Genomic DNA, 26,203 nt, shown 5'->3' with positions numbered 1-26,203 from the left:
CAAAGGCTTTTTCGGCGTCCAGCCCCACCAACACTGCCTCTAGATTATGCTCTTTTATATGATTAATTACATGTAAGGTCCGTCTGATGTTGTCTTGCGTTTGTCTTTCGCGGACAAAACCTGTCTGATCTAGGCTGATGATTTGTGGTAAAAGTCCCTCTATTCGCTTTGCCAGTATATGCGTAAAGAGCTTATAATCTTGGTTGAGAACACTTATCGGCCTGAATGAACCACACTCAGATGTATCCTTTCCCTCTTTTGGAATCAGTGAGATTACCGCTTCCCTCCAGGAGGGGGGTATTTTACTCTCCTGAAGGACCCAATTAAAGGTGGATTTCAGCACCGGCATCAGCGAATCTTTCATTAATCTGTACCACTCTGAAGGAAATCCGTCAGGTCCCGGGGCTTTACCTGGTTTGAGATGAGCTATGGCCGCACTAATTTCTTCCTCCGATATTTCAATTGCGAGCTGATTACTCTGTTCACTGGTTATTTTTGGAAGATGAATTGTCTTAAAGAACTCCTCCATCTTTGTTTTGTCAAATTGGGGTTGGGAATTTTTTACTTGTTTAACACTCAGACATGCATGAATCGAAGACATTTTATTAGGATCACTCTATAAGAACAAATTATCTCGTAAAGTTATGGCGGAGGGAGGTGGCACAGAGACATAGGAACTTCAATAAATTACATGTATTATTATTATTATTATTATTATTATTATTATCATAACTCTTTAGCCCGTATAGGCGTATTTAACTGTTATGGAGTGTGGAACTAAGTATATGGTGCAAAGACTATGTGGGAATGAGCGCTGAAAGAAGGATAACAACAAAATGTCGGAACCTAAGAAGGTTGAGATGACACAAAGGGTCTATGAGGAAGATGTCCGTCAGGCCATCAATAAGAGGAGAGCTAAGTTAGGTCAACTAACTGGTCACATGAATAAGATGAATCAATTAATGGATGAGGACGACGACGGTAACTTGGAAGGTGTACAAGATTGGTAGAATTCAACAATCTATTTGGAGAGTTCGGTGAGCTTAAACTTCAGTCCAGGTGGTACTAAGCAAGACATCAGAAGAGGAGAAGAAGAAAGATCAGGATGAATGGTTCACGCCGAAGGCTGACGCATTTTACAACTTCACAGTAAAGGCTGACACATGGATGAAAGAGGTGCATCAGCGTATAGCGGAGTCTAGGAAGCACCAAGATGAGGTCAGGCCTGAAGACAGTGCATCCATCGTCTTAAAAAGGAAAGGGTCTAGAACACCATCGACTACATTTTCCAGAACATCATCTGCAAGCGTGCGTCTGAAAGTTGAATTAGAGAGGGCTGAGTTGCTAGCCCAGGCTTCCGCTCTAAAGCAAAAACGACAACTCGATGAACAGGAGGCTCTGCTCTTAGCTACCTCAAAGCTAAGAGCAGAGAGAGAGGAACGACCATGCTGCTTTAGCTGCCGCAAAGGCTAAGTTCAAAGTACTGGAAGAGTACGAGGGCCAGCGAGCCTCATCCAGAGTGTCCCGTAGGGATGGAATGAACTCTTACATAGAGAAAAAAAAGCCCTTCGAATCACAAGCAGGCTACGCCTACTCCTCAGGCCGTAGCGATAAAAGGAGAACCTGCTTACAGTAGCAGCTCCAGAGCACCTGGCGGTGCTACACAGAAGGAACAAGAGTCTCTGCAACAAGAGTCCACACGAGCCATGGTGGATTTCCTAGTGAAGCAACAAAACCATGCTACTCTGCCCCCTCAACAGATTCCTATATTCAAGGGAGAACATGGGGTACAGGCTATTCATCAGGGCCTTTGAACACGGAGTGGAGGACAAGACAGATAGTAACAGAGACCGGCTGTACTTCATGGAGCAGTACACGGATGGACAGCCAAGAGCTGATAAGAAGTTGTCTTCACATGGAACCAGAGCGAGGCTATCGCGAGGCAAGGAGGCTCTTGAAAGAACATTTTGGAAATGGATACAAGATCTCAATGGCGTATATACAATGCACTGAACTGGCCTACTATCAAGTCCGATGACGGAGAGGCGCTCCACTCCTTTGGCCTCTATCTCACTGGATGCCTCAACGCTATGGCTGACGTGGAGTACATGCAGGAGCTTTGCAGCATATCAAATGCATTCATGCATGTCAGACTGTTAAACAAGTAAAGAATGATGTAAATATGTTGTTAGAATGGTACAAATATTCATCTGGTGACATTCTTCATAGCATTAGCACATTTATTGACCCAGAAAATTTGTAGTTTGACACCAAAACTGATCTTCTATGTTCAACATTCTAACAACAAACCCTAACCCAACATTCACATTTTTGGCAGTTGTTAGAATGTTCGACACATTTGTACCACATGCACAAACCTGCTTGATTATTGCCCCAAATAGCATGCAAGTTGGACAAAGTGGGTATGTCTGGGAAGAAGAGGCTTGTGGGTACCTATAAAACCAATGTTCACTCTGATATATTCATGTGAACGGCCAAGGGACCTTTTGGAAGATGAGCATTGCAGTTTTTTCTAGGCGAAAATTTTACATAATTTAGAATCATTGCCTATCAAAACCTCCTTCCCAACAGTTGGGCTTAATGAAAATGGAAAGCTTAGCTTCTCTAGTTTACAGGGATACCAATACCTTTGTGTTCGCTCAAATATTGAGCGCACTATGGACCAAGATATTTATTAATGGGCAGAACCTTGATTTTACATGGCGGGCATCTTGAAATCCATCATGATGACGTGGCCCCTACCCCAAAATGAAAGCTATGATGATGAGGAACACGTGGGAAAAATGTTGTGCTTTTGTCCGGCGTGTCCACATCCTTCTCAAATCTGGTGCTAAGCCACCGCACTAATCCTGATGGCCTGGGGATAGAAGCTCCTTCTGAGTCTCTCTGTATTGGCCATGAGACTCCGGTAGCGCTTGCCTGACCGCAGCAGTGCAAAGAGGCAGTTATTTGGGTGACTAGAGTCTTCGGTTATGGCCCTGCAACGCTTGGTGTAAATGTCCTGGAGAGTGGGAAGCACACCTCCAATAGACCTATCTCAAACCCTGCCCCTTTTCTTGATCCTCCAATCACAGCTGTCGCTTACCAAGTCCGAGGTAAGCGACAGCTGTGATTGGAGGATCAAGAAAAGAGGGCAGGGTTTGAGATAGGTCCATTGTGCGTTCGGCTGATCTGGCCACTCTCTGTAGTCTGCTGCGGTCGTGTGCGGTGCTATTCTCAAACCAGGAGGTGATGTTGCCGGTCAAGATGCTCTCTATTGTGCATGAGTAGACGTTCTTAAGGATTTTCTGACTCACTTTGAACTTCCTTAGGCGCCTAAGGAAGTAGAGGTGCTGCCGTGCCTTCTTTACTACACTGTCAAATGTGTGTGGTCCATGTCAAGTCCTCGGATGTGGACTCCGAGCCGAGGTACTTGAAACTGTTCACTCTCTCGACCTGTGCCCTTTTCTTACTCTCTGCATTACTTTTACTCTGTTCTTACTCTACATTGCTTTTACTTTTCTTACTCTGCATTACTTTTACTCTGTTCTTACTCTCTGCATTACTTTTACTATTTTCTTACTCTCTGCATTACTTTTACTCTGTTCTTACTCTCTGCATTACTTTTACTATTTTCTTACTATCTGCATTACTTTTACTCTGTTCTTATTCTCTGCATTACTTTTACTCTGTTCATACTCTCTGCTTTTATTCTGTATATTTTATGCACATTTTATGTCTATGTCTATTTTACTCCTGTGAAGCACTTTGGGCTGCAATTCTTGTATGAAAGGTGCTATACAAATAAAGTTTATTATTATTATTATTATTATTATTATTATTATTATTATTATTATTATTATTATTATTATTATTGACCCAGGCAGCCACCCATCCGCATCAAACCTCCCAGTACACTCCCTCTCTCCAGACCTTGATGAACTGCACGATGCCGTCAGGTACGGATGTCTTGCTGAGTTTCTGCAGGTACTCCACTATGTCGGCGGTCTGCAGCCCCACGCTGACGGCTGCGTACAGAGAGTAGGCCGTCAGCTTGTACTCGTGGACCTGGACCGGCCGACACACGGGCTCTGCTATGGCCACCAGGAAGTCCTGGGCGTACTTATACACGGGTGAAAAGGCCTCCAGAAAGATGTGTCCGTCTGGGGCCTGAGAGGAGAGAGAGAAGAGAGGATGAGCAGAGTGATGAACTAACACTAGGGCAGGAAGAATAGAGAGAGACATGAATGTATTGATAAGTATGGGTAGAAATACCCCCACTGGTATCTTGCAGCATTTCACTTCAGCAATATAATACATTTACATTTACATTTAGTCATTTACGCTTTTATCCAAAGCGACTTACAAGTTATGTACGACAAGTCATAAGGAAGGGTACAACTCTATCAGCTGAGTAACAATGTTCATCAAAGTGTTGAGTGCTACAGTGTAGGTTAGTTTATTAGGACAAGTGCATGACGGTAAGGTAGGTTAGGGTTAGATTTCTTAAATTTTTTTCAGATAATGGTTGAAGAAGTGCGTCTTTAGTCGACGGCGAAAGATTGGACGGGTTTCGGCTGTCCTAACTGGGGTGGGTAGTTAATTCCACCATTGTGGGGCAAGGACTGAGAATAGGCGACTTCTCTGTGATGATGACCCTCCCGGAGCTTCGATAGGAGTAGGTCTGAGGCGGCCAGAAGATGCAGAGCGTAAGGGTCTTGAGGGTGTGTAGTTAGAGCCCATTGACCGGAGGTAGGCGGAAGCAGTTCCCTTTGCTGCACGGTATGCCAGGTCGAGGGCCTTGAAGCGGATTCGTGCTAATAATAATGCACTTCCCTAAAAGATGGTCTAGGAACACAGCCCCACTATGACAAGGCACCAGCACCACCATGTGTTTAAAAAATGAATAATACAAATGTTCTTGCAGTGACGGTTTGGGGCCAGCTTACAAACAGACTTTATTTATTATTGTCACACATTGTGTGTGTGTGTGTATGTATGTATGTATGTATGTATGTATGTATGTATGTATGTATGTATGTATGTATGTATGTATGTATGTATGTATGTATGTATGTATGTATGTATGTATGTATGTATGTATGTATGTATGTATGTAGCATGTGTTTTTGTGTTCAACGTTTACACTGTACTTAAATAAATAAGTAATTTGGAACTTACCCTTGTGTTTGCTATTTTACTGAAATTATGTTTTTAAGTTGCAGGAAATTACAGCACAGTCCCCCTCTGGACCACCCTCTAAGCCCCCCTCCAGACCACCCCCTAGTTGAGACTCAGCACCATCTAGTTTGAAAATCCTGGGGAAAGTCCTGTAACCAGAATTAATAACAATAACCACCTAGAAAGCCCTGTAACAAGTAATAATAACAATAACCATGGCACGCTGCTGCCTTACCACCCAGAAAGCCCTGTAACCAGTAATAATAACAGTAGGCCTAATAATAACAATAATTCATACCACCCAGAAACCCCTGTAACCAGTAATAATAACAATAATAATAATTCTTACCACCCAGAGAGGACGAGAGCCATGGTCGTTCTTCAGAAGCATCTGGGTACGGTAGTCCTTGGCTCCGTACTCATCCAGCTTGGTAGCAGACTCATCCACCTGTTTCCCCGCAGCAGCAGGTATCGCCTCATGCGGGTCGCTGCCCATCGCCTCTTCATCATCTTCTTCTTCCTCATAGACACGCTTTTTGGATTTCTTCTCTGTGGGCAGACAGCATGCGAGTGAGAGAACGTTTACGGTCGGAGGTTAGGGCTGCTCGACGATTAAAAATCATAATCTCTGAGTTATAAGCGAACGCAGCATAAATCTGTGGACAAACATATAACCACATAAACCAGTTTCCACTTCCCAATAGAGTTTCTGTAGCATATCAATTAGGCAAGAGATGGATCATGGACAACTGATCAAAAGGTTGCTAGTTAAAGTGTGTGGGGTGTGTGTGTGTGTGTGTGTGTGTGTGTGTGTGTGTGTGTGTGTGTTTGTAGCTAGATAAAGCTAATCATTTGTTACAATAATATTTGTATGGTTAAATAACAGTAAGCAAGTATTTCATGCAAATATGTGGGTACGGACGTTGGAATGGAATCACAAAACCGTACACAATTCATTTGAATAGCGATGAAGCGAATTGCTGCTGGCCAGTATGACTTACTACCATCGTGTCTTTTAATATCTGTATCACTGTAGCCTACATATTAATACTACGACTCTGTACATACAGCACTATTACTCAGTACTACTAATTTATATAGTCTATATACCCAGTTTAATCACCTGTACATTGTATATTACTATTGCACTTTACTGTTACATTTGCGCTTTGGTTGGATGCCAAACTTGTTTTCGTTGTGGCAGAGCTAATGTTCTAGCAGGTTCTACTATGACATTGATTGATTGATTGAAAAGTTTATTAACAGATTGCAGAATGGGTACAGTACAGTACAGCTCAATACATACAATTGTTAAGGGGATGCAGACCAGAGAAAGACTTTCGTCTTGTTTACATCAGGGTCCCCCATTTTCAATTCATCATATGACACACACGACATACAGATAGACAGTACAGCTACATCTATACATTTATGACATACCAGATTTGCAAATACAGTACCGTTTGTGATACAAAAAGTGTCCAGAAAAAGAGTGTATATACATTTGACATAGAAACTGTACATTGGAGGAGGTTGGGTAGGTGGGGTGGGGTTGGGTGGGTGGGGCTGTACATTGGAGGTGGGGGGGGGGGGGGTTGGGTAGGGGGGGCAGGGTTCGAAATTAAGGGGGGCTTGGGGCAAAATGCCCCCGAAAATTGACCAAATGCCCTCGAAAATGAGTTAAGGGGGGCAAGAAAAGCCCCAGACAGTTTACTAATTATATATATAATTATATATATGCTCTACAGTGCGAGCATTTCACTCGTATTTGCCCTTAATAATATGTGTGTGCGAACCGGAAAAATCATTTACTCGCAGTGTGCGAGTGAAGATTACAAAGCCATGAAGCCCATTCATTTTTATTTTGAGCAAAAGAGAGACGAGGAGAAAGAGGAATCCGGCGAGGCAGCTAATGTTACTGAGGGGGATAACGTTAGCGAAGTTAGCACACAAACATACACGCACACTGTGGGCCAGCCAGTGACTTTGGTGGTGTGTGCTATTGCACAGATGTGTGTCCCGTTTGCACACGCACACACGCACATAGTAAGCCATCACTGGGAACGCTCAGAGGAAAGGGGGGCTGAGAATATCTGTGTCTATCTGTGTGTGTGTGTGTGTGTGTGTGTGTGTGTGTGTGTGTGTGTCTCGCTCTCTCTCCCTCTCTACATCTTTAAATCAACTTTCCAGCCCCCTGTCAACTGTCAAATGATGTCAACTGTCAACCTGAATTAACATGCAGTATTCAATATGGTCTGATATTAACATTCAGTATTCAATATTGTCTGATTCAATATTAACAGTCAGTATTCATGTAGAACAGCTAGCTAGCTGCACAGCAAAACGGTAGGCAAGGCACCTTGGTTGAGAAATGCAGGTTTCATTCTATGTGTTGTAGGATAATTAGACAGTCTATCTATCCTGTCTCAAGATGCACAATGAGATCTTCTTCTTCTTCTTCTTATTTGAATTTCCGGCAGAGTAGACGCATCGTGGCGTATTACTGCCCTCCGCAATTCTTTTTATGGGCTCTTCTTCTTCTCCTTCTTCTCCTTCTTCACCTTCTTTTTCTTCTTCTACTGGACCCCGTCATCAACTACATTGTCCATTGGAGTGCAGCTACTGCTGCTACTTCCTGCCTGAGCCCCCCTCCGCGGGACCCTCCTTGCCCCCTGCTATCTTATCCTGGGCTGCTTTGTCCCTCGCAGCCTTGTCCCTCGCAGCCCATAGAATTGTTGAATATATATAGAACACAAATGTTCTAGAATGTACTATTATGACCAGTAATGCCACAGATTACTTGTAAAAGTAATCCGATTACTGATTACTGATTACTCCTTTAAAAAGTAATCCAAGTTACTTTACTGATTACTTGATTATCAGAGTAACTTAGTTACTTTGAAAGTAACTAGGTTACGAAGTCGTCGTCGTTCCCCCAACCGTTTTTTTAAAACGCTTTATTGAAAGTGCATAAATTGTTTTTAACTTGTTTCTCTGCACATAACGTAAATTGTTAAACTAGTGCTTCAGCTTCTGTACCATCAAGTATGGTAAAGCAACAGTCTATGATGCTCACAGCATTAGAGCAGCCAGCCAGTGGTTTTACAAAACCAGTGTATCCATTCACATCTAACAAATGCAGGCTGAACTATTCAATTATATCAACTGTAACTATTAAATTGTTTTTATAAATGTCTCTCTATAAACATACAATCAGTCTCTCTTTAACATGTAAATTAACTGTAAATCTGGCAAATAAGAGCTTTTGCTCTGCCACCATCAAATATACATTAATCAATAGGGAAAGAAACAATCTCTCTCTTTTGCTGTTTGGCTGGCCTCCGAGTCCTCCTGTACCTAGTCGAAGCGTCGTAGTGTTGTGATTCCAGATGCTTTCAATGCAATTGGATGTGCTGTTTTTAGCGGTAGACAGTATTTACGTTTAGGTCGCTTTCACATATAGTTTTGGTGGACTCGGTGCGGTTCTGGGGGTGAAGTTGCAACACATTCTTATTTTGGTTCGCCTGCTTTCACACAGAGGCTGAACAATGTCACGCGGTCGAAAAGGGCGCTTGTCTATTGGACAGTGGAAATGTGTGTGTGGCTGCTGCGATCCCGTGTGTGCGCGCGCGCGTGTGTGTGTGTCTGTGTGTGTACTGCGGAGCCCTTCAGGTCAGCGGAGCCGAGTTTTGACATGGCATTGATCCATTGTTCTATTGAAGCACATTACCACCATCCTCTCGCTAAACAACTTGTAGACCACGGTGTTTTTATGAGTGCCCACAAGTAGCTGTTTTAATAATATAATAAGCCGCGCGCCTCGGTAATAATAATAAGCCGCGTTTTTTCTTCCTGTAAGCGTTTTGGGGTGGAATTCTCAGACGAATGCAACGCAGCCCTGCTGTCACACGATTGGCGCATATGTCACATGACGTGCTGTGAAGACCCGCCCTACTCTGCCTCTGATTCGCAGACTGTGGATGGGGAATGTGATTGGGCCAAAGCAGAGTCACTCACAGACAGAGAGTCCAGTCACGCCGCGGCGGGACACATTCTTGTGTAACCCTTTCACTGCCACACCACGTCACTCCCAAATAAGAAAAACAGCTCAAAAATGTATTTTTGACTGTCGAAAACGAAATAAAATACTGCATTCCGCCTGCATTATGAATTTATGATGAGTTAGTAACGAAATAGTAATGCACAGCCACTTGGACAAGTAACTGCAATCAGATTACTGGATTTTAAAGATTAACGCGTTAGATTACTATTTTCGGGGAAAAGTAATCAGATTACAATAACGCGTTACTTAGTAACGCGTTACCGGCATCACTGATTATGACATCATACTGTGACATCACAAATGTTCTAGAATGTTCTGTTATGACATCATACTGTGACATCACGAATGTTCTATTATGACATCATACATGACATCATACTGTGACATCACTTAATGTTCTAGAATGTTCTATTATGACATCATACATGACATCATACTGTGACATCACTTAATGTTCTAGAATGTTCTATTATGACATCATACTGTGACATCACAACGGAACATGTTTGAGGTCCATTTGAATAATATAAATTATAATGTTTGGTTGTCCCCGAAGCCTGTTTTTGGGATTCAAACTTCGTCAGGGTTCTTCGAACGGACGTTCGAACCTTAGTTTTTAATTACAAAATTAAAATAAAAAAAGAAAATAATTTGTATTTTTTTTTATTACCGGTATATATCCTCAAACTAAATCCTCAATTTGAATAAAGTGATTCAAACTTCGTCAGGGTTTTTCGAACGGATGTTCGAACCTTCGTTTTTAATTAAAAATAAATAAATAAAAAATCTAATTTATTATTTATTTTTTTATCCTCAAACTAAATCCTCAATTTGAATAAAGTGATTAATCTGATTAAATTAGTATTGTTTCTTTTATTATTTTGTTAGTGATGTAATCAAAAATAACACTTGGAACCAAAAAAAACGATAATCCGATTGGTAAACACTCTGATTAACCAAAACACTTAAAAGAAAACTGGATGAATTATTATAATAATATGTGGTTGGCACTTCTTTATCGTTGCTATTGTAGATAACTGGCAATTCTAGAGTTAATACATGTAAAAATGGTATTCATTGATAACCCAAAAAAACATTATCTACTTGAGGAGAGAATGTGCATATCTGCAGCAATTCTTTGTCGTTGCCGCCATCTTTAGTGTTACAACCCCTCACACTCCAGTTCTCAGGCTGCAGCTGGTTTGAAAGCGAAAGTAAACAGGCTTCTCTGCTGGCTGTGGCTCCAGGGGAGTTGAACAGTTCTGGCTCTGCTCGTTTCTTTTCTATCTTGGCGCTTTTTTGGTGGACAATCCACCGCACATGTGCACCGTGACTCGTGACTGGAGACTAGCTCTGCTAGCACACATAGCCTACTGTGTACAGACGGTTTCAAACTGTATTTTACATTAGAAAGCAAACAAAATAAATGGACTAGAGAAAGATAAATCTCAATTTGGTCAGTATTGTCATTTGGACAAGCAAAGCCATTACTTTAAGTTGCAGGCAAGAAAGACAAGTCTGTCCACTGTCTCTGGGTTTAACGATCGATATCGATTAAAATATATTGCGATAATTATCGTTATCGTTATATCGCCCAGCCCTAACCACTTGAATGTGTAAACACCATGTCTTATGCCTCACCATAGTGTGAACAATATGTGTATATATACCATCTTATATATCTTTACATATTGTTTTCAACTGCATTTTTTTTGGTCTCACAAGTACAAAGGTGTATATGTATATTTCTCTCCCACCCACCCACCCCCTCCTAATGTACAGTCTCCTCCCCACCGTATGTATATATTCTCTCCCCACTGTATGTATATTTCTCTCCCACCCCCTCCTAATGTACAGTCTCCTCCCCATCATATGTATACTCTGTCAGGATCTATGGGTAACAGTACTGTATATTTGCATATCATATATGTCACAAATGTAACAGTACTGTATGTCATGTATGTCCCTATGCCATAAATGTCATGATGTCATGTATGTTGTGTATGTCATAAATGTCACTATGAATTGAAAATGGGGGACCCTGATGTAAACAAGACAAACGTCTTTCTCTGGTCTGCATCCCCTTAACAATTGTGTGTATTGAGCCGTACTGTATTGTACCCATTCTGCAATCTGTTAAATAACGTTTTCAATCAATCAATCACAAATGTAACACAAGACGATGTTAGATATCTATGGTGTATGTCGTAAACAAGGAGAGAGAGAGAGAGAGAGAGAGAGAGAGAGAGAGAGAGAGAGAGAGAGAGAGAGACACAGACAGACAGACAGACAGACAGACAGACAGACAGACAGACAGACAGACAGACAGACAGACAGACAGACAGACAGACAGACAGACAGACAGACAGACACCTGGAAAGCAAACAGGCTCTTGGAATGGGTGTCTGGGAGGAAGTGGGGGGTCTTTCGATGTTGATTAAACGGCAAGCAACTAATGTCATGAGTGCAAAATTAAAGGACATTAAATCTAATCTAACTGAAATTGTGTAGGACAGACCTTTCTATGGATCAAAACCTCAATATTATTATGGTGTAGTTAATACTTCATGTATCCTTAATCCCTAGGCTAATGAGGCACTAAGATGTTAGTAAAAAAAATAAAATAACGTATGCCAATGACAGGAAGTAACGGTATATGTGTATGGTATGGCTTATTTCTTAATCCCAGAGGGGAAACATGGTTTGCCACCAGAGCAAAAATTTTCACTGTGCTCCTAAATTTCTTTGTGTGCTCCTAAATTTTTATTTAGATTTGATTTATTTAAGTTTTATTTAGGAGCACATGTGCTCCTTGGGAAAAAGGTTAGCATAGAGCCCTATATATGGAGACATTAACATTACATTATCAAACATAGGGACGAAGACTGTAAAAAAAAGTGTCGACAATGTTTTATAATCTTTGTTCATTTTCATAATAAAAATGCGGTGCCCCCGAAATACAAAAAAAAGCCCCCGAAAATCAATTAAGGGGGGCAAAAAAAGCCCTGGATTTTTTTTTTTTTTTTCTAACCCTGAGGGGGGGACACACACTGTACACTAATACTGACAAAGCCATACTTGGTCTATACTGTACAACTGGGTTAGGACATTTGTAGGGGCCAGTTTCGAATTGCAGTCTCCCGTAGGTGTTCTTTGAGAGTGTTTTTGAAAGTGGGTAGTGATTCACATTCCTTTACAGCTTTGGGTAGGGCGTTCCACATTGATGTGGCATAATTGCGAAACGTGTTTAGTCCCTCGTTTGAGCCTAATCTGGGTTTAACATGATTTGTGGAGCTCCCAGGTCTCAACCTGTTATAATCCTGATTTAAAGGCACAATCAGTGATTGCAGTGTGATGACCACCATCACACCACTACTGGTCTGGTTTACATAGTGATGTATTGAAAAAGTTTTTCCATTCTGAAATGTATCGTCTGAGTCTTGTTGCAAAGATTGACAGCACGTGACAACTTAACATCCCTCTGATGTGTCTGTTGTCGGTCTGGCTGTGTCTGTCCCTCTGATGTGTCTGTTGCCAGTCTGGCTGTGTCTGTCCCTCTGTCGTGTCTGTTGTCGGTCTGGCATAATTGCGAAACGTGTTTAGTCCCTTGTTTGAGCCTAATCTGGGTTTAACATGATTTGTGGAGCTCCCTCTGGTGTTGTGATCGTGGTATTCACTGACCTTTGGGAAGTATTTTGACATGTACATGGGTACCTTGGTCGTGTAGTGTATCTTGTAGACCAGGCCCATTGCAAGTTGCTGTACTCTGTTGTCTACTCTAAGCCATCCTAGGTTGGCAAAGTGGGCAGGGGTGAGGTGGGTTCTAGGAGTCAGGTCAAGCAGTAGTCTGACTAGTTTGTTTTGAGATGTTTGTAATTTGGTTTTTAGTGCCTTTGAGGTGCTTTGGTACCATGAGGTGCAAGCATAGTCGTAGTACCCTTGAATGAGTGCTCCTGCCAGAGTCTTCAGGGTATTCTTGTTTACCAGAGAGGAGATCCGGTACAAGAATCGAGTTCGTTGGTTGACTTTTTTTATTACATTGGATGCCATTTTGTCACAGGAAAGATTAGCCTCTAGGATGGAACCCAGGTAGGTAATTTCATCTTTCCTTGTGACAATATTGTCACCCACTGTAACTGAGAAGCCGTCGGTCTTGCTGAGTTTGTTATTTGAACCGAAGAGAATGGACTCTGTTTTGCCCATGTGTAATGATAGTTTGTTGTCGGCGAGCCATATGCAGATTTTGCCTAGTTCCGAGCTGAGGGTTTTTTCAACCTGTAACTTGTTCTTGTCAGAGACCAGCAGGGCTGAGTCGTCCGCAAACAGGAACAAGTTGCAGTCACAAGCTGACGACATGTCATTTGCATAAATTAGGAACAGTAGCGGTCCTAGTATGCTTCCTTGTGGAACACCACAGTTCACTGTGAGGGGGGGGGGGGGGTAGGGTACCGTTTACCTCCACCATCTGTTCTCTCCCCTCCAGGTAGGATTGTATCCAGCTCACTGATAAACTATCAAAACCAATTGCTTTTAGGCTTAGCTTGTCAATCAGAATGGTCATGGTGTGATTGACAGTGTCGAAGGCCTTTTGTAGGTCCAGCATGACCATGCCGCAGTATTTGCCCGCGTCCACCTCTTGCTTGATGTGGTTGTTCAAATAGAGAAGGCATGTGTCAGTGGAGTGGGATGTTCTGAAGCCAGATTGGAATTCGTAGATTAGATTTTTTTCCGCAAGGTACTTTTCGACCTGTTCGTATACTATTTTTTCCATGACTTTCGAGATGGATGTAAGGATAGAAACAGGGCGGTAGTTGCCTGGGTCTAATTTGCTGCCCTTTTTGTGCAGGGGTGTTACTCTCGCAATTTTGAAGTCCTTGGGGACGTGTCCCTGTTTTATGGAGAGGTTTATTATGTGTGTGATGACTGGGGTGATGGCGGCTGCTGAGTCTCTGAGGAATTTGGAGGGGATGTTGTCATGGCCAGTGGCCTTGTTCGGTTGGAGGGCGCTCAGTTTTTTGAGTACCTCATCTGTAGTTACCATTTCCAGTTTGAAGTCGTCTTTGTGGACGCCTAGATTCTTGTAGTATGCTACTATGTGTTCTACCCCATACTGCCCTAAGTGGGAGGGTAGTTTGTTTACCAGTGTTGTGGCTATGTTTGTGAAGAAAGTGTTTAAGTAATTGGCTACATCCAGTTTGTCTGTGATGAGCGTGTTGTCCGTCTTTATGTTTATGTTTGAGAACCTGGTTTTAAGTTTTTTACTGCAGCCTAGTTGATTACATCATACATCATACTTAAACTTGAACACAGAGGCAGTTACAATACTTATACTGTACTTGTGCTGTATAATGACAATACCATTTGGATCTAATCTAAACTCATATAATCGTTATCAAATAGGCAGATTACACATACTGATGAACATAACAGTGATAACATTCAGTGATGTTGTTCAGCTCTGTTCCAATTTGTTGTCACGGTTGAAAGTGTCATCCTTTAGCTTGAAACTTACCACGATCTCCTCTGTCTTTTTTCCCCATTATAGTAACTACTGACTTGTGAAGAACTATATATCTTTCAAACTATATTAATAACAACAACCAAATAGCTAGTAGCGACTCAAGGTAAGTCATAAGCATCGCTGCGTTGCTATGAACTCCGGTTTCCTTTCCTTCCGCGTAAGGACGGCCACGTGATCTGAAACTATTCGCTCATTGGGCGAAGAGGGGATGTCGGTAGTGTTTACTTCCTGGAGCATAGGTCAAATTCGTTATAGCTGGTTTTCAGGTTTAAAAACCGTCCTGACGCTAGTTTAACTGTAACTCATTTCTACGAAAATTGTCGCTTTTGTAATAAGTATTAGTAAAAAAAAATTGGTAAATATGTCATTTGATGAAATAATTGGACCTGCTCTGCCGCCCATGTTCCAAAAGAACAGCGACGAAGACACTGATGATGAACAGGGATGTGAGTGACTTTTCTTTGGGTTGGTTTGGACAACTAATTACCACCGTTACTTATCTCATTCTATTATATGATCTATTCTTCAGCCTAATTTGTCTGTTCTGCTTCATGTATTACATACCTTGTGATTTTATTTGGTTGCTTGTTTGATGTTTTAATTCTTCCCCTTACCTCTGTGGCGTATGTATCGTCTGTGTCCAATGGTCTTATTTGATTAGTTCTTTTTGGTTGATTTATTATTATTATTTAATTGTATTTATTGTTTGTTCTATTCTGTCTCCTTTTCACTGTTACCCTTCAAGCTGTATTTTTGTCATCATTGTAAATAAGAATTTGTTCTTAATTGACCTGCCTGGTTAAAAAACGTGATTGCTACAATGGTTGTTTCTATATTCCCTTGTTCTTTCCTCCTTCTGTAGTCGCTGGTCCAGCTCTGCCTCCTGGTTATAAACTGGGAGAACCGTCGAGCTCTTCGGAGGAAAGTGACGAGGAGGAGGAGATGATGATGAAGAAGAGAGCAAAGGCCAGTCACACGGCCAGTAGCGGTGGACCCACCTCAGAGTAGGTCCAGGCAGACTGTCTCGCCTCACATGGGCTATGTTCACACTGCAAGCTTTAGTGCTCAATTCTGATTTATTGCTCAGATCCAATTTATTTTGTTTGGCTGTTCACATTTTTTTCTTTTTTTTTTCTTTTTTAATATGGCCAATATCAGATTCCAGTTGAACTAGTCATGCTCCTGAACTGACCCGCATGCGCAAATGAACAATAACGATAATGGACATAAACATGGAGGACACTGTCAGTTTATGGTTTAATTTACAAGTTGAATGCAGCTGAGGCCAGCTAATTAAAACTAAAAATGTTGGGCCATTTTTGCCTGTAGTGTGAATTTATGGTTTCACCTCATTGACTGCATTAACACAGAGTTAAACAACTGTTGCAGGAAGCAGCGCAGGGTGGAGGAGACAACAAAGGTTCAAGAAGATGATGATGATGATGATGATGATGATGATGATGATGGGTTCTTTGGGCCAGCTCTGCCCCCTGGATTCAAGAAGCAGGAGAGTTCTCCAGAGAGGCAAGCGATTAACAGACACGATTAACAGACATGACTTGCTGTGGATCACTGTTCTCACAGATAAATGCCCTCTTACTCTGACGCTGAAGGTTCTTCCTTCTCTTGCTGCATTTAAAATTATGATCTCCGCCGACCACTGTGTCGACTTGTAACTGTCTTCAATAATTTTGTATTGTTTATTCTTATTTGATAAGACAAGATAAGATATTCCTTTATTGATCTCCTTGGGGAAATGTGGGCAGCATGGGGAGGGGGAACAGGTAGCCTGTATATTTCCCCCAACGGAGTTTCACTTCCGCGTTCGGTTTGTGCGAACTGATTGGCCACTGATGTTTCTTTCAGCGCCAATCACGTTACTCCTAACAAACTGGTTAAGCTTGGCGACTCTTTCGAAGTCGCTCTCTTTCGAAGTTGGTTAGGGTTAGTTGGTTAAGGTTAGGGTTAGGGTTAGGGTAACAGCCTGCTGGCGTGATTGTTAGGAGTAACGCGATTGGCGCTGAAAAAAACATCAGTTGCCAATCAGATCGCACAAACCGAACGCGGAAGTGAAACTCCGTTGGGGAAAATATACACACGAACAGGTATGGGCAGGGTAATAGTAGAATATAGATAAATACACAATTATATACTTACATATAGGCAATAGAATTATATCTGAATATAAAAATATGAGAAACAGTGTAAACAATATAATTAACTCTGAATATAATAAATATGAGAAAAATAAACATGGAAATAAATATGTTGTGCCTATATGTATGAATCTACTGATAAACTGTCTTTTGTACGCTCGTTGTCACTGTAAATGAGGGCAACCTCAGTGTCTCACGAGTTGAAATAAAGGTTTGAAATGAAAGGGTTAGTCCTGGGAGCTTTGCTCTTTTTAAAGCTGCTGTGACAATCCCCCCTGGTTTCCCCCAGGCCAGCTGTGCTGGGTCCAGCCCTGCCTCCAGGGTTTCGCAGAGCGGCTGATAACGACGATGACGATGACAGTGAAGACCTCCCCGGTCCCGCCCTGCCACCAGGCTATAAGGCTGAGTCCTCCAGCAGCGAGGAGGAAGAGGAGGAAGAGGTGATTGGACCCATGCCAGCCACGGGAGAGGTTCAGAGCTCTGTGGCACAGGACTTTGAGCTCCGCGCTCAGAAGATGAAAGAGAAGCTGACAGGAGGAGACGTGAGTGTGTCTACCAAGCAGACTTCAATAATACTGTGTGCTTTATAATAATAATAATAAACGTTATTTGGATAATAATACACTTTATTTATATAATAATAATACACTTTATTTGTATACTACTACTACTACTACTAATAATAATAATACACTTTATTTGTATAATAATTATTAACTTTATTTGTATAGCTCCTTTCATATAAGAATTGCTGCCCAAAAGTGCTGCAAATGGACATACAATGGACATATAATGATGAGCATAACATTGACACCATAAAAGCAGAGAGTAAGAACAGAATAAAAGCAATGCAGAGAGTAAGAAAAGGGTAGAAGCAATGTAGGTAATAACAATACATATTAATGAATTAACAGAATATCATTACACCTTTGGACTAGATTGGACGCTTCTTCACACTAAAGCCTGATGTGGAAATATATAACTTGACATAAACATGAAATATATGTTTATTTCAGCATAAAATAGACGTAAATCATTGTCAAAATGATTACTAAAGAAATAATCATTGCTTTAGTAAGTTTGTTAAGGAATAACAACTTGTGTTGATTGTCTTCACAGGACTTCCATATTTTCACGGCTACACTCATGACTTATGTGATCAGTATTTAGTCTTTGTTAGAATATGATTTATTTTATTTTATTTGAATGCCCCATGTCTTGGCGTGACAAGTTAAAACGTAACACTTGAGACTGACTGCATTATAATTGAACACTGATTATTGTATTGAAAATGACAGCTATTTTATTGAACTGCTTTTATTCTGTCTATTTTATGCTCATTTTATACATCTGCGTGTTATGTCTATTCTTTACTGCTGTGAAGCACTTTTGGCTGCAATTTGTGCTATACAAATTAAGTTTATTATTATTATTCTTTGATATTGAACAAAAAATAAGGAAATTAGGAACACATTTCTTTATCAAAATGTCCAAAAAGGTGTGGTGGTTGATTCATAATTTTTCATGATGTTTCCAGGTTTTTTATGACTGAAGGAACCCTTTTACTGTTTATATCGCACCTCCCCTTGACGTGAGTTTGTTTGTCTCTGTCTCGTCCGTTTGTTGTTGTGTTGACAGGAGGGTCCAGAAGAGATCGCCAGAGAAACATGGATGACAGAACTTCCTCCAGAGCTCCAGCACATTGGCCTGGGGGCTCGCACGTTCAAGAAGAAGTCTGGTCCAGCAAACAAAGACCGCTCCATTTGGACGGATACTCCTGTAGACCGGGAGCGCAAGGTCCAGGTAGGGAGACCTCAGCCCTGGTAAAGCAACAAGGAGTTACAGCGTGTCTACATTCTGCGGTTTAAATCTGTTAAAAGATCCCATGAAATGAAACGTTTCCCTCCATTTTACCCCATTTGTCTGCAACTAGTTCTCATGTTTTTTTTTTTTTTTATCCACTTTTTCTCCCATTTTCTATATTTTCTCCCATCCCAATTTCGTATCATCCAATTCAACCCTCCCCTGTCACGAACGCAGTTTCTTGCCTCCCACAAGCCGGCTGCAATGTGGACTAAGTCATACATAGCACAAGTCCCCTCCGGTACTTGAGGTAACAGCAGTCGCATCTTTTCACCTGCGCAGCTCGATCTCTCAGTGGCGAGGAGTAACGCGTGGAAGGCTCACGCTGCCCCCGACACTTCCTGATTCTACTGCGCAGGCGCACCAACCGACCTGTAGGAGTCACTGTCCACAACGCCCGATCCCCACCCATCAGTTTCTCACCCCCTAATACGGCCAATGTGTATTAGTACGGACGACCAGCTAAACTGAAAGCAAATGTGGAGCGCTGGGCTCGAACAGGCAAGCCCAGCGTCTCCAGATTTCGTGGCGAGCGCCTTGCCCACTATGCCACGTAGCCGCCCCTAGTTCTCATGTTTTTAAAGAAATTCATACACAATAACATTTTGACCTGCGCCCTCCGAGGGTACTTTAGGATGTCAATCAAATGTGCATTTAAGTGTACCGTAGATATGTGTATGTATGTATCTATGTGATTTAGAAAGATTAACATTCACTGAGTAATAGAGAAGGGGTAGGCTTAAATATGTTTATACTTCTTCCTACTCCTTTTCAAGTTCATATTGTTTATTTGTTTGAACTATTTTGGTTTGTTGTTGCTTTTTATTATTATTATTTTCTATTTTTTAGGTATTTAGATGTTCGAAATAAATATTTAATTCACAACAATTAATTAAAACGTCAATTAAATCAAACCGATAGGTCTGTTGTGTTCAGAAATACGTCAAATGGCTAAAGCTCTCGATGCCATGAATGATGTTTCCATGGATCTTCTTACGTTTTAGTATGTTCTACTATATTCTACTCCCCCTGTCCATCGTAACTCTGTTCTTGACCAACAGGAGCGCCTCGAGGGAAAGAAGAAAGACGATGCAGAGAAAGACAGCGTCCCACAAATGTCCCACAAGGATTTGCAAATGGCAGACAAAGTGTCCAAGTATAATGTGAGTGTTGCTACTGTCGAAAATACTGTAGTCCATAGTAGTACACGGTATGTCCAGTATGTTCTGGTCTTTAAAATTTCTTGTATATTTGTTGTACTTTTATGTATGTAGTTTATTTATTAATTAAATGCGATAGTAATATACAGGTGATTAAACTGGGTATAAAATATATAAATGAGTAATACTGGCCAGCAGTAACTATTAAGAGTAGGTAAGGGATATGTACAGATATAGATATAGTATCTACAGATATGTAAAAAGGGTTATATGCAGGTATGTACAGACGGATGTGGATATATATATATATATAAGATAAGATATTCCTTTATTGATCCCCTTGGGGAAATTCAGGCATCATAGCAGCATGGGGGAGGGGAGGTACAGGTAGTAGAAGACATGGTACATGTCACAGAATTATAGTACAGTGGAGAAGTAAAAATTGAATAAAGAGGCAGTGTAAACAATATAACAATATAATTAACTCTGGACATGCACATATGGGCAACAAGGTGCGAGATGAGGGTATGTATGCCCTCTGTTATATTTGCCCTACAATAAATATAGTTACAATATAATCTAAATCGAATCTAATATATAATCTAAAAATGCTAAATGCTAAATATATACTCTGATGAAGTATACAGTATACACATAAGGTGTGGTATGCATAAGGTAAGTATATATTGTCCTTTTAGGTGAGAGTCAGCTACTAGGTTCCTAGTAGTTTGATGTCTGGCAACAGTCCCTGCCCACTGTTGTGGAGCCTGATGGCTGCTGGTATGAAGGACTGGCCGAGGCGGTTAGTTGAGTGTCAGGGGGGTATGAGTCTGTGACTGAACGTGCTTCTCATCTTGACTAGCTCATCGTAGAGGAGGTGGGAGGGATTCTCCAGGATAGCAGCCAGCTTCCTTCTCACCCCCCTCTCTGCCACCACCTCTAGTCTGACCAGCTCGACTCCCACCACGGAGCTAGCCTTCCTCACCAGCTTGTTCAGTTTGTTGGTGTCCCTCGAGTTGATGTAGCCCCCCAGCATGCCACAGCATAGAAGAGGACGCTGGCCACTACAGACTGGTAGAATGACTGCAGCAGTCTATTGCAAATGTTGAAGGACCTGAGTCTCCTCAGGAAGAACAGCCTGCTCTGTCCCTTCCTGTAGAGGGCCTCTGTGTTATCCGACCAGTCCAGTTTATTGTTCAGGTTTAAGTTTAAGTTTATTTGGATCCCCATTAGCCACAGCAGTGCTGGGGCTATTCTTCCTGGGGTCCATAACACATAAAATACAGTTACAGACTTATACACTCACAACATTTACATGTCATACAGACAATTAAAACAACAATAAAAACCCTTATACACCCATAACATTTACATGTCATACAGACAATTAAAACAACAATAAAAACCCTTATACACTCACAACATTTACATGTCATACAGACAATTAAAACAACAATAAAAACCCTAATCAAATTCATAATACAATATAAAAATATATACTCCTTATGAATGAATTCATAATACAATACAATAATACCTACTCATAATTTATTCATAATACAATACAGCATAATATACTATTTAGCTTTTACATACATTATCTATGTTCATATCAGCCAATTATACAATATTTTAATAATATATCCCTATCAGACACATGCCTTTTCATCCATATATACCCATCTCTTTATCAGACACATACATTTTCATTTACGTACACACTATCTATTAGGGAATGTCAATTTCTTTGGTTGAAAATGTTGTTTTACCACGATTTTGAAACGACATTATTCTCCTGCTTAACATGTCTGGGAAGAGAGTTCCATTCCTGCATACCACGGAACATGACAGTTCGCTTCATTGCATTCGACCTCACTTTTGGAAGTGTAAAACCTCGTGCAGAAGCATGTCTGGTGGAATGGTTGTGTCTGTCAAGACTTATTGATAAATTGTTATATAAAATTGAGGGGATCTTTGTAACAAGAATATTCCTAGTGAATACAAGGCGTGAGCAGAGTAATTTATGTTTGACAAGTAACCAAGTTAAACAACTGTGCATCGCTGCAACATTAGTTCTGTACTCACAGCGAAGCACCCCCAAGGAACTTATATGACTCCACCACCTCCACCTCATCCCCTCGGATGGTGATGGGAATCGGGGGGGGGCTCTTCTTGCCCCTCCGGAAGTCCACCACCAGCTCCTTGGTTTTACTGGTGTTGAGTTGGAAGTGGTTGCTGTCGCTCAACCCCACAAAGCTCTCCAGCACGGCTCTATACTCCTCATCGTCGTCGTATATATATATATATATTGCATACATATATATGGCATTATTGTACATGCTATCATACAGAGTTATATGGGTTATATGCAGGTGTATAAGTAGGTATATAGAAGGATTGTATTCAGGTATATTCAGACAGATATGGATATATATGGATATGCGCTAAATAAATAAATAAATATATAAATGTGTATATACAGCACTATTGTACATGTATGAGGTATGTAGTTATGATTACAGTGTAGGTCAGTTGTAGACAGTGAAAGCAGTACGGAGTCACTTCGAGACCTGAACTGTGTGTTCCGTCTCCTCTCCTCAGGAGTCGAAGCGCGGCGAGTCGCTGATGACTCTTCACGCGAAGAAGAGGAGCGCAGAGGAGCCCGCGAGTGCGCCAGTGGAGAGGAGGGCGTTCGACCGGGACAACGACCTCCAGGTCAACCGCTTCGATGAGGCCCAGAAAAAGCGCCTCCTGAAGAAGTCTGAGGAACTGAATACACGCTTCTCACACAGCAAGGACCGCATGTTCCTTTAGAATATAAACGAGAAGGAACTTGGCCTGCTGGAGAGAGCCACCCTAAGCAATGTGCCGGCGTTACGGGAAATGAGCTCACGGTCTTCTCCGGAGCAGGGAGGTCTGGCGTTTTTCTGCCGTCGCTGAAAAAAAATGTAATTGGTGGTAGAGAATGAGATGATTGTAAATAGCAGAGAGAATGCTCGCGCCACTTTGGCCGCATTGAATTCCTAATAATAGGTGATGACACCTTTTGGTTAAAAACTCAAAAGTCCCGTGGGCGGTCCGGTGGCGTAGCGGAGATTGCGTTCGTCACCAACCCCGGAGACGCTGGATTCGCCTGTTCGAATCCAGCTCACAGCTCCGGGGTTGTCACCAGCTTGGCTGGCCGTTCACACTAATACAATTGGCTGTATTAGAGGGTGGGAGAAGCTGGCGGGGTGGGTCCGGGTCGTTGTAAACAGCGACTCCTACAGTTCGGTCGGGGCGCCTGCTAAGCGCGGATAGGATCTAAGAGGGGTAGTGTGATCCTTCCACACGTTACACCCTCTCAGTGAGAGTCCGCGCTGCCAGGTGAAAAGAAGTGGTTGATTGGCTAGACGTGTGTCGGAGGAAGCACGTGATATCCTTCACTCTCCCAGACCGACTGTGGGGGGTAAGTGCGCAGCGACCAGGAAGGGGATTGGGAATTGGCATAACGACTAACATTGGGATGGGAGAAAAATCGGAGGAAAAAGGAGGGGGAAAAATATTTAAAAAAAAACTCAAAAGTCCCAAATGGAAAGAATGATCCAATTACACAGGGTTGTAGTCGAGACTTGAGGCAACATTTGGGTGCAAAAACCTTGATGTTGGCTCCTATTTAAGGGGAGTATGAAAAACGCAGACGCCATTTTGACAGGCATTTTGATGTTTGACCTCCCTATCTAGAGTCCGAGAAGAAGATGGATACCAATTTCCTCTCTGAGTTCAGTAGAAAGCTATCCGGCTGCATGCTAGCCTAGCTTAGCACAAATGAATAGAAGCGGATATGGACCAGCTAGCCTAGCTATATTGGCCAAAAACACCTAGTTTTAAAATGGAGAAAACTGTAAGCACATTTCCCATAATGTTGGTGTTTTTTAACATTGTGGTGGTGAAATACTGATCCAGGGTCAGATTGTACAATATTTCCAACTTTCCACTGATCTTGGTTTGGACCCTGGTGAGACACAAGAAATATAACAAAATTACATTATGGTTCGGCCAGTCCTCGTCAAGTGCTTTAAGTTGGGATGCACCAATACGACTTTTTCATTCCCGATACCGATACCTGGCATTTTCTTTCCCGATCCATTACGTAATTTTGGGGTCATTGGACAAAAATGATTGAGATATACATTCTTCTCCATTAGAGAGAGTTAATTAACGTGTCAGAAATGCAGCAAATAAAGTCAGTAGGCTTTGATTTCTGGCACGTTAGATGCGTTTCCTGGTATTGGATTTTACTATCTGGGAAATTCTCGGATACCAATTCTCTATTTTAGTCTGGTATCGGAGCGAAATGTGATACCAATATTGGTATTGGTGAATCCCTAGTTTTAAGTTGGAACATTTCTGAGTTTACTATACCAAGAACGGCCGACCCAAGTTGTAAACACAAGTGGTAAACTCAGGCGGGTTCCATGGTACCCAGAGTTTATAAATGATCACTAACCTTTCACCTTTTGATGTCAAACATCACAAACAATGCTTTAATCTGTACATGGAGTAGCAAGAGACATCAGAAATATGATACTGACATGCTGGGCTTCCTAAGGGTTGATGAAACCACCTGCATCAAGGAAGAAACATTGAACATCTTAACTATTTAGGAGCAGTGCTTCAGCTACACAGTGCGGCACCCAGGGACCAACTCCAGTTGGAATGTGTGATAATGCCAGACAAGCCATTGAGCCTCGTTCAGTCGGTCCTCATCAACTTGTAAACTCGTATATTTATCTGACCGTATATACATTATATAAGTGCATTATCTTGTGGCCAAGTTGTATTTAAGAGGTGATATCGTTCCAGTGCGCTAGTGAGGTCAGAACGTCAGGACCAATCTGATCCAAGGCAGAAGATTCAGATTCAGATTCTTCAACCTTTCTTTCTAGATGCAGATGGTTTGATCTACTATTATGAATCCCAGTATGTCAAGATCATATTTCTGATGATATCATACTAAACATGTGCATGTTTGCATCACAAAAGGTGAAAGGTCACTGATGCGTACAACTAGTAAACTCTGGTATCATGGAACTTTCTGACTTTTGGCGATTTGACAAGGACCAGCTGAATGCACGATCATCCCTATAAGAAATTGTGTGGTTCTAAAGATTATCCCCTGGTATAATTTGTATGTGGGGGGAAATGGTTGGATTCTATGAAAGGAAATATACATTAATGACATATTACACTAGTACACCCATCAGCAAAAAGACAGCTACTGCTAATGCAAAAAATGGGAGTTAAATGGTAAATTCTGATTAGTAGTTTGTTTAATTTGAATAGAATTGTACAGATTGTGATGTGATTGAGATTGTTACAGACTAATGTGATAATGGTGCCCTTTTAACAGTAATCATCATGGATCAGACTGCATGTACATGTTGCACCTGCTGCTCTGAAATCCAATGCCATCTTTTCCACTATGTTTTTTTGCCTATTGAGTTGATATAAACTTGTATTTTGAAATACACAGTTGTCCATATTTTCTTTGAGTCGTCTTGGCCTCATGGAGGCACCGTACCATTCTGGTGGTCCCGTTATATTTCATACTGGCTCCGTGTCTTGCTTTGCCTATTGGACTATGCTCGTGCCTATTGCGCATGTTGAAAAAAACGTTCATGCACCTAGCCACGCCCACTTCCGGTAGTATATAACCCGGTGTATTGGCCATGCTCACGCAAAAAGGCTGTTCACAAGCACCTGCAGCGCTGAGACTACGAGTTATTGTTGCTACTAGTTAGAGATGGATATTTCACCACCCAAAACGTCCTTTTCAGGACTCCCCCAGTGCATTCAGCACTTGTTGTCCGCCTCTCATCGTGGAGATCGCTGGAGCCCGGGGACAGCTCATGGCGGTCGGTGGAGGGCTCGAGCCGCCCCGCAGTCATGGTGAGGCCTTCTCGCGGGAGACGGACCCCCGGCCCCCAGCGCGCCGAGCAATCAGGAGGTGTGAGTGGCAGGCAGTCTGGAATATAATCCTCCGCTTGGCACGCCAGGGCTAAACACCCTGGCCCCGCGGAGAGAGCCACTGTGCAGATGGAGGACCCCGAATCCCCCCCCCCCCCGTTCTGTGCGCCAGGGCTAATCACCCCGGCCCCGCGGGATGTATACTTGGAGGAGGTCAGACGGCTGTCAAGGCTGTTGCTCGTCTTCCCCAGTATTATAGCCGCAGCCAATGGGGTCCCACTCCCTGTGCCCCCGCCGATGCCTGTACCCC

General features: G+C 42.0%; 2 protein-coding genes across 2 annotated transcripts in view; one reads left to right on the top strand and one right to left on the bottom strand.

Moving 5' to 3' along the window:
- The window catches only part of LOC311223894 (general transcription and DNA repair factor IIH helicase/translocase subunit XPB), a 62,573-nt gene extending 47,668 nt beyond the window's left edge, over positions 1-14,905 (bottom strand). The window contains exons 1-3 of the mRNA XM_084308655.1: positions 14,757-14,905; positions 5,531-5,730; positions 3,934-4,170 (exon numbers count right to left, since the gene is read on the bottom strand). Of these exons, the coding sequence (XP_084164781.1) occupies positions 3,934-4,170; positions 5,531-5,730; positions 14,757-14,784 (465 nt within the window). The 5' untranslated portion in view covers positions 14,785-14,905. The remainder of the gene's footprint in view (positions 1-3,933; positions 4,171-5,530; positions 5,731-14,756) is intronic.
- Positions 14,906-15,012: 107 nt separating this feature from the next.
- gpalpp1 (GPALPP motifs containing 1) lies at positions 15,013-25,454 on the top strand. The gene is made up of 7 exons (XM_084308659.1): positions 15,013-15,211; positions 15,628-15,769; positions 16,155-16,289; positions 17,211-17,463; positions 18,560-18,724; positions 19,846-19,947; positions 22,546-25,454. Exons 1-7 carry the CDS (start codon positions 15,127-15,129, stop codon positions 22,756-22,758), a joined length of 1,095 nt encoding a protein of 364 aa, XP_084164785.1. The 5' UTR covers positions 15,013-15,126; the 3' UTR covers positions 22,759-25,454.
- The last annotated feature ends 749 nt before the right edge of the window (positions 25,455-26,203 follow it).

This window comes from Notolepis coatsorum (assembly GCF_963971535.1).
Source record: "Notolepis coatsorum genome assembly, chromosome: 2".
Classification (NCBI taxonomy): Eukaryota; Metazoa; Chordata; class Actinopteri; order Aulopiformes; family Paralepididae; genus Notolepis; species Notolepis coatsorum.
This window is presented reverse-complemented; position numbering and strand designations above follow the sequence as displayed.

Excerpts from the sequence above, each read along its gene's own strand:
- gpalpp1 (XM_084308659.1), top strand. The coding sequence starts at position 15,127 with ATGTCATTTGATGAAATAATTGGACCTGCTCTGCCGCCCATGTTCCAA. Across the intron at positions 15,770-16,154 it reads AGCGGTGGACCCACCTCAGA|GAAGCAGCGCAGGGTGGAGG; the intron begins GTAGGTCCAGGC and ends CAACTGTTGCAG. Across the intron at positions 18,725-19,845 it reads ACCGGGAGCGCAAGGTCCAG|GAGCGCCTCGAGGGAAAGAA; the intron begins GTAGGGAGACCT and ends CTTGACCAACAG.